At 47.3% G+C, this 9,161-nt stretch overlaps 1 protein-coding gene across 14 annotated transcripts in view; it reads right to left on the reverse strand.

The window, feature by feature from the left end:
• LOC142891442 (mitogen-activated protein kinase kinase kinase kinase 4-like) overlaps positions 1–8,720 on the reverse strand; it is a 75,597-nt gene extending 66,877 nt beyond the window's left edge. For 7 of the 14 annotated variants that reach the window (XM_076030980.1, XM_076030979.1, XM_076030983.1 and 4 more), the window contains exons 1-2: positions 8,385–8,715; positions 7,956–8,021 (exon numbers count right to left, since the gene is read on the reverse strand). In XM_076030980.1, coding sequence (XP_075887095.1) covers positions 7,956–8,021; positions 8,385–8,441 — 123 coding nt within the window. In that variant the 5' untranslated portion in view covers positions 8,442–8,715. Of the gene's footprint in view, positions 1–7,955; positions 8,022–8,384 lie in introns of all 14 variants that reach the window. The other 7 variants (XM_076030982.1, XM_076030981.1, XM_076030988.1 and 4 more) reach the window with 2 other exon arrangements.
• Between the last annotated feature and the right edge of the window lie 441 nt (positions 8,721–9,161).

The raw sequence follows: 9,161 nt of genomic DNA on the forward strand, positions 1-9,161 counted from the left end.
GAGATTCAAACCAGAAACGATAGCATGGGCATGGCCCAATAGAGTAAGTGTCTACATTAGAAAAGGAAATGCGGCTTAGTAGGGGAAGAAATACTGCTTTGGCTATGGCAAACTTGGAGAAGGTAAACACGTCGCCATGAACAGGAGGACATGCCCAACTCCAAGCACATGGCCCCCAGGTGGCAGCCATTTTGGCTCCCGGCAGAGAGCAGCTTTCACTGGGGTTTTATCAGGCAGGAGCAGGTCACCGATAACAGCATGAAGGGGGCTGTTGTAAAGACACAAGCCAGCACTGGTGGAAAAATCAATAAGGGTGGAAGCGCTGGGAAGAAAGGGAGGCACGAAAGCACATCCAGATATAGAGGAAACGCATGACCGATGAGTGTGTGTGTGTGTGTGTGCTCGTGACTCATGACCACTGGGATGAGCTGAAACTGATGGACAGGGAAGAACTGGGGGGGGGGAAACACTAATAACTTGTTGCAATCGCTACACTGTGAAGCAAATTTGGTTCGATTTGTTCCCACGAGGTCTCTTTCCAGGAAAAACAGGTATGAACCAAGACCGAACTTCCATTGATTCCTTGGCTTAGCACAATTCTCGACAGTTCCACTGCTGACCCACATTAACGAAAGGCTGAGTTTATTTACAACCAGCTGTTTTTTTGTAAACGTGCCTTCAAATGAAAGGCACACAGAAAACATTCTGAGGATCTTTTTTCCTACTTCACCACATAAGCTGAAGGATAACAAGCTTTTGTTTGAGTTCAACACAATGCAACAGATTATATTCAGACAACTAATGTTGGAATGCTACAAGTTTGCAGGACTGCAGGAACAATAGACGCAGCCAAAAGTGTGTAACTTCTCAGCATTTGTTGTATGAATAGAGGAAAAACAAAGAAGACAAACTTAACCAATCACTTTTCGGATGACCTGCTCTTTCCATGAACTGACACGGTTGAAGTTTTAAGCATGTCGTATTTAACAGGGAACACTGAAAGTCAAACACTGTAACACACTACCTTAGGCAAATTCAACCAATGGTCCCGGACACTTCACGCTCCACACTACAAAACTTGATTCGTGCCTCTATTTGGCTAAGTTTAAGTTTAAGTTACTTTAAATTACGGGTTTAAATTGTTCTCTAACAGGTGGCCGCCAGCATCAAACTCTGTATATATGATTTACTTCCACATTTAGATCACAAGAGAAGAAAATAACATAACACCTTTTCAGAAAAAGAAAATCTGTAAAAACCTGTTAATGAGACTAAAAAAACTAAATAATTCTAAGAAACCCCAGCGGGATGCGGTGAGCTCGAGAGTAGAAAACCAGCAGTAAACATCATTTAACACATCCTGTTCTCCAGTCCTGATCACTTCCTCCTCCCCCTCTTAGCAGCGTGCTGCCTCATGCTGAGGGATCACATCCACAGTCTTTCCATCAGGCCCATCCCCCTCTTCCAAACACCCTCAGTCTCATCCCACACTCTGGAGCAAACCACCATCCACATCCCATCATCACTCCTCTTCTTTCTCCTGAGGCCAAAGCCCCGCTCATCCACATCCTGGATGGGCTCTAAGTGGCCGTCCCGTCTCTTCTGTGACTACTTAAGGTTCCAAACAGGAAGTAGCCACAGAAGAAAATGGACGTCTTTTTCCAACTAGAACCATGTCGAGGAGTCGACTAAACTGCCATGTCTGACATTAGCTTGCAAAATGCACCTAGAGAGGGTCAACTGTTGGAACTCCAAAGTATGAGACTTTCAGACTTTACTGCTACGTGTACAAGCTTCAGAATTGACGGACTTTCGCGAAGACTGGCAACCTCGGAGCCGAGTACCAACAGACCTTCATTACAGTGGGTTGTACTCTTTCTAACGCTAATTAATACTGGCAGTTAGCTGACTAGTAGCAGGCAGTCAAAAAGAACAACAGAAACACCTTGTTTTTACACTTCCCCTGTACCGCTGTCATCAAACTGGATATTGCAAGATGCTAGTAATTTACAAGTATTACTGTGCACAACATGAGGCTTCACAGTGGGCAGCTCCAGACAAACATAGGTCTAATGCAGACCAGAAGACATCCCATCCCTCCCTTGCTGATCATGGATTCAAAAAATATAAACCTTCCCTGATTGGCGCAAGAAATGTTTATTTCAATGGGAGCGAGAATTGATGTTTTGTTTCTCATTTTGGGTTAAAAAAAACAAAAAACAAGGAGTTCAAAGCTCAGAAACCACAGATTTGTTGTTTCGCGCATCCGCTGAGAGTAACCAGCAGCAGCAGCAGCAGCAGCAGCAGGCAGATCCACGGCCGACACAATGAGCATCAAAGAACGTGACCCAGATACGGTTTGAGCCTCTGTGTCTTATTTTTAGCTTAGCTGCAGCTAGCAGACAGAGCGCAACGCCGCTAACGGATTCATTAGCGAGGCCGTGAGGAACATCACCTTGGCGCGAAATGGGGGCGAAAAAAAAAAGTACATTTACGATCGCACTCCGATGCCACGTGTTTCGGCATTTGGCAGATCACGAGGTCTCGGCTGCACTTTCCTCAGCGGTTAATATGTGCCTGCGCTGCGAAAATTAACGTGGTTTTGTGGCTTGTTGCTAATAAAGAGTGCCGTACAAGACCATTTAAGTGTTGCGGCAACACAGCCCATTTGTAGGGGGCACGCCCGTGTTAAAACCTCATCAATGAGACCTGCGAGCTTTTAGTCATCCAACGGTAAAATAAAGAACAAGGTGCGGCTCCGCTTGGGAACAAAAAGTGGTTGCAACTTCTGCGTTGCGAAAAAAAAAGTCCCGTTGCCGCTATCGGCGGCACCACTTCCACTCGCCTTGCAGATAACAGAGGCGTCGATTGTCAAGTTCCCACCACCGCGGACGAGGGGCTTTGCTGCCACCGCCGCTGCTGCAGCGGCTGAAAGTCGCTGCCGTGCTTCACTTCCTGTGTTTTGAAAGGTCACCGCAGTCGCGACTCGCATTCCGCTTTGAATCGCCGGAAGGTCCCCCGGGCCAGCATCGCGAGGACCAATTCCTTCTGACAGCTTTTGTAGTTCCACCACTTTACAGAGAGCGGCTGCCCTATAAATACCTCCAACCCCACACAAATGCAAGAAGTGGGGAAAACAATGGAAATGTAAGAGGTGGGCAAACAGCTGATGGAGGGGTCATTTTCAGCAAAACATCTTTGGAGGTCCACTTTGCACTTTGCACAATGCCGTCTGGATCGCGGTGCTTTTAGCAGGAGGCTAGTCTGCATTGCATGTTTCTGTGTTAGCTTGGGTTTTCATTTGACCCCAACTGGTCTAAAAAAAACCCCAAAAAAGGTGGCCGGCCTCCAGAGTTTGGGTCTGCTCAAGGGTTTTTCTTTCGAGACAGTTAGCCAGTCACGACTAAGAGGAAGCCGCTACTGCTGCTGCTGAGGTGATAAGATCAATGAGGCCGGTTGGCGAGCTACAAAACCAAACACACCGCTTATGAATCTTTTCTGACTTCTTGCTTCCCCCTGATCAGCTTTAAAACCCACTACAGAAAATAATTCACCCCCCATGGCGAGGTTCACAGTGCCGGCTTCCCTGTTGATTGAAGAAAGCCACAAGTTCGAGGGGGGCGGGGGGGGAACCACACCCTGCTTCACTTTATCAGCCACAGATTAAAAAATAAACAGTCTCCTCAAGTGGCTGCTATTTTTTCCACCCGGCTACAGTTTACACAAACTTTGACTTTAATTCCAGTTTCCTGCTGCCAGACCGCCAAGATTTCCTGCTCTTCCGTTCACCGAGCTCGAGCTCCTCAATGGATTTCTCAATCCAGAAAGGCAAATTACACCGGGCCGCAAAGCTGCACGGCGCGCGTGTGAGCGTTTAGTGTTACAGTAGATGCTCATGAAGAGGAACCTGTGCTCTCCTGGTCAGCACGAGTCAGTAGTAATTCAGTTAAAAGGAAATAAAAAGGTAAGAAATCAGAAACAGCAGATTGTTTGAAATACAAGAAGAAAACAAGAGTAACCTAAATCCAAAGAACATTTGTATTCAGATTAGAAACTGAATGACGCAACAAAGAACAAAACACAATGCCACCCTCAAGGAGTTCTCCGCCCTACATCGTTTAAAAAAAACATGAATATTTTCACCTAAATTATCATGTTGGGAGGAGAAGCACACACTACAGTGGCAGTGACATTTCTGTGGTTTCCTAATCTGGCCATCGCAGAAAAGCCGCCAGCCTCTGCTCACCGCACTGATGGCTTCCGCCGTCGCGCCGCTTCCTCACAAACATCCAGCGACCGACCCACTGACAGCCAGGCGGCACACAGACTCTGGATCTGCTGCACGTCAACGAATCAAAATCGAGAGAACTCCCAACATCTCATTTGTTTTTTTCGCTTTCCCAAATGCACTTGAGAGCAGCATCCCGGGTCCGGGAAAGCCAGGCACTCATGCTACACCATAAATGGGTTAAACCATTTCCTCAGGGAATGGTGGGGGGTGGGGGGGGATTCCCACAAACCCCAGAAACCCAGTGTGGTCTCATCCCAAGATGCAGGGGGGGGGGGGAAATTCCCTCCGTCTTCTTCTCCAGCTCGCATCTTATTTTTCTCACACCGCTCCACCATTCACTGCCAACACAAACAATGACATCATTTGGATGTTTTGTGGCCATATATAAACTTTTTATTTGTTTTTGTTTTTTTAAATCTACATTTTTATGTCCTTACTCGCTTTTGTGATAATACAGCGTGACAGTAGTGTGATAGTATCCACCGTGTCCGTCCATGACTTTATTAATTTCCTGTTTTTCCTAAAATCAAATTTTGCGGTTGGTGTAATTTCCGCAAAACATTGAAACATGTCTTTGAATGGTCTTACAATGTAAAAAAAAAAAAGTCACATTGATGACGTTCTCTTGCAACAAGTCCATCCTTTACTTCTGTCTACGAACCAACACTAACTGATCCTATACTCACGATGGTGGACCAACACCTCTTATTTCCCATTTTGCACATTTTGACTCTCCGGCTTGAGACGACGTTCCAAGCAAGGACGTAACACCGACACGCGCCAACAAAAAAAACAAAACAGCAGACGTCAAAGACAAGAGGCCGAGGACTCGGTTCTCCCTCCGCCGGTTTGGCCACACGCGATTCAATCTGGCCGTCGTGAGGAACGACAACCGTCACTTGACCTCGCGTCCTCGCTCAAAGCCACGCTCTCATCGACGGGCCGCCGAAAGGGGACGCACCTCGACGCTTGCTGCGTGTTTACCGAGCGGCGTCACGTGACGGCCACTCGAGTGTAAACAATCGTCATTCTGTGTCAACGTCTAGTGACCTCATTTCTTTTCTTTTCCTCCTCTGCAGCAACTCAGGTGAGGCCTCTCAGGCTGCAACCCCAGAACTGGAAAAAAAAAAAAAAAAAAAAAAAACCCCGATGTGTTCGTTGCGGTTTCCTGTAGCGGAAAAAAAAAACGCTCGGTGACTTTTTTTCGGGTATCACCGGCTCACTTGCCACACAAGGTCGGCGGCTAATTGAAATCATGTTGCGAACTCATGTTCCATCGACGGGATCGGGTCTCGTAAATCTGCAAGGAGCGGCTGATTAATTACTACGCAGAATGACAGAATAAATGAGTTTAATTGTCACATGGGCGTCTCGCGTCTTTTAAACAAGAACGTCACAAGAGGCAGAGGGTAACAGCACAATGGTGCCTGCTGGTAGCACGGACAGGCTTCTACTGTGTGCTGTCTGATCTATGTTGTTTTTATTGTTCGCTGGCTAGCACAGGAGTGGACAAACACCTATTTTATGACTCACTTACTATTAATATAATTTCTTTAAGTTTGGCGGACCGGATTAGAAAGCCCCGGGCTGTAGTTTGCCCAATGCCCTAGCTAGCATTAGCTTCCCGTTATTGTCTGAGCTAAATTCTTGGCAGTAAGTCCCGCCTCTTTCGTCCCCATTGGTCCGGTCAAACTCCAACCGGCTAAGCTTCAAGACATCGTCCTTCAAGATATTTTCCCTCCAAGTATCATAAGGAATGCCTGAGCTGACACGGTGAATTAGCACAACAGGTCAGAATCTGTCAGAGGAAATGTCCGCGTCATCCTGCGAGGCTAATGAGGGTAGCTGCAGCAGAAGTAATAATGAAAAACACCCCCAGGGTCTAGATTCGTCGCTCGCACGCCTTGACGTCAAACTGAATTTGGCACATTTGGAGCAACCCCCTCTTTCGGGGAACTAATAATAATAATAATTTGATGAAATTCAGTCTTTTACCCAAACACTCATTTAGGAAGCTAACGAGGAAAAGCAAAAAGCAAATGAAAACAAACGTGTTGAACAAATGAATGAATGAACACTTAGATTCATTCTAAGTGTTCATGCAAAATCAAAAGGGCAATATATCTGAATTGTGAAAACTGTCATCAGGACCAGTTACACATACTTTAAAGAAGCACCTGCTTGTAAAATTAAGGAAAAACTCAAATTTTCCAAACATTTGGCAGAAGTCGTGTTGAATTTTAAACAGGCAAATCAGGACATTGTGGGTTCAAACATTTGGTGATAAAGAACAGACAGAGAAACTTGATGTAGACAGACAGGACGTCAGCAGCGCGCGCACTTTTTTTTACACCACGTGTGCAGTTTGGCTGAAGGTGGAAAATAACAAAGGAAGCCGTGTCTTGTAAGCTCACGTATTTTGTTTATGCAAACTGAACTTGCTGACTATTGTGCTTTTACACTCTATGACGAGCAACACACCCCCATGTCTCTGAAGTGCAACACAAACCCATGTTTTAGAATGACAGTCTAGTGGGAGGGGTATCAGCGCCCTTGATGACGTCACAAAATTCCAGAACATCGTCCTTCAGTACGTACTTTCTGTACATTGAAAGACAGTGACGTGGACTTAAGCGATAAAAACAGCAGGTCTTTTAAGGCAAGGCCACGTTCCGCAATAAGAATCCCACTTTTGGGATCGATTCCAACTTTGCTGTAATGCAACACAACAAGGGCGAGAATGAAAAGTGGTGCATCTACATCTTTTAGACGCAAACAGGGGCCGTTGCCGGACTGAAATATCCCCCATTACCAATTCATCTGACAGAGAGGGGCCACACACACACACACACACACACACACACACACACACACACACACACACACACACACACACACACACACACACACACCAGCTGACCTGGTCCAACCATTTCCAATATAATATTTTTCTAGCAGGAAACATTAATGTGATGCTACTCCTCTAGGTGGAAGAGGAGACTGTAGGAGGGACCAGGTTTCCATCTATTCCCACGGTGGGTGCGTGCGCATGTGTTGGACAGGCCCATCCCTGCTAATGCAGTCGGCTGGGCGGGGGGGTTAGACGAGAAACGGGGTCCATTGGGCAAAACGGTGAAACACCGCCCACCCAATGGCGCACGCTTGCTGAGCAGCGGCTGTCACGCACGGATGTCTCTGTGGCCCGATTTTTTTTTTTTTTTTCCCCTGTGCAAAGGACATTTAACTTTGGGTGTGGACGGAAGAAGGGAAGAGGAGGAGGAGGAGGAGGAGGAGGATGAAGAGAAAAGGAGGGACCTCTTGGACCAAAATAGGTGCCAATGGGATGATGATGGTGGCATCAGAGGGGGGACGAGAGGACGAGTGTCTGTGGAGCAGCGGGAGGCTAAATCGTTATCTGGGAGGGATAATCCAGGCCAGACAGCGCCGGTACCGAGTGAAGGAGGAGACGCCTTATGTAAGGAAAGGTATCTGTCGAGGTGAAGGAGAGAGGCTGTAGGAAAAAATATAATAATGATGATGATACACGTTCCGTGCTCCTCCACATTCCGCCCGCCCCATCTTCTCCCTCTGCTCGCTCACACACACGCACGCGCGCGCGCGCGCACGGATGAAGGCTCACAACAGCACCACCACCAGCACCAACCTTGTAGACTTGTCCATAGGTGCCATTGCCGACCACTTCCACCAGCTCGAATATCCCCGCTGGATCCTGCGGAAGGGTGGGAGAGAGAAGAAAAAAAAAGACACACAAAACACGCGTTTAAATATATAAAGAGAAACGAATATTTGATTGATCCCCACCCACCACCCAGTGTTGTATTCCCAATCGGGTTGGCTCGATGTGTCAGCCGGCTGCGCCCGTTTTGGCTGGCCGCCCATGCCAGCGGATATTAAAACAAAAGACACCGCACAAATAAAAAATAATAATAATAATAATAAAGGGGGGGCCGTGTCAACAACAACTAACGGAAGCGACGACGACCACACGGATGTTTTTTTTTCTTCTTCTTCTTTTCAATACGAAGCGAAATGAGATCAAAGCGTGCACGCGCGCACGCGCGCGCTCACTCACCCGCAGGGATGCCAGGTCTATATCCACCAGACTTTTGGCCGGTGAGTCGTTCGCCATTTTTTTCGCACGAAAAGCGGTGAAAATCAACAAGAAAGGCGGCGCGTTTCGAGTTCTACTTCGGTCCGGGCCTACGTGCGTCTCATCCTCGGATGATTTGGGTTGTTGTTGTTGTTTTTTTTCACTTCTCAATCCCGCTGCTGATAACGCTCTCTCCCAGGCGCGGTTTGACCCTCTTTGTAAATCCCGGACAGTCGCTCCTCTCCTGCTACATACCGACTGACGGCCAGGGCTCGCTAGCTCTCGCTGCCCCCTCCTCTCTCTCTCTCTCTCTCTCTCTCTTCCTCTCCCTCTCTGTCTTCCTGTCTGTCAGCCAGACTCCGCCCACCCTCTATCCTCTCTCCCCGCCCACTTCTCCTCCCCGTATCGCCGAGCAGGGGACGGTTGAAGCGGGTTGAAGGGTTTCGCGACGCCGGTGATTGAGGTGAAAGGGAGCGGCGCAAAATTTAGCCTGTTCACACTTTGCGTAAAATATAAAGTGCGCGGAACAGGTTGGCGTTATTGCGTTTAGGACGGGAAGTGACGTCACACGCACCCCTGTGCGTGTCAATCTACCTCCTCCTTCCTCTGGCGTGAATGGTTCATGCGTTGACAGTGATAACCGAGCCACTGACATTGTAGCTTTTTTTTTTTTTTTTTTTTTTTTTTTTAGTTAACAGGAAGAGCAAACCCATACAGAAGGAGAATAGGAAGATACTTGATCATGTCACATGACTTCAT

Source organism: Nelusetta ayraudi, unplaced genomic scaffold (assembly GCF_046127955.1).
Source record: "Nelusetta ayraudi isolate G7.1 ecotype Tasmania unplaced genomic scaffold, CSIRO-AGI_Nayr_v1 ptg000031l, whole genome shotgun sequence".
Lineage (NCBI taxonomy): Eukaryota > Metazoa > Chordata > Actinopteri > Tetraodontiformes > Monacanthidae > Nelusetta > Nelusetta ayraudi.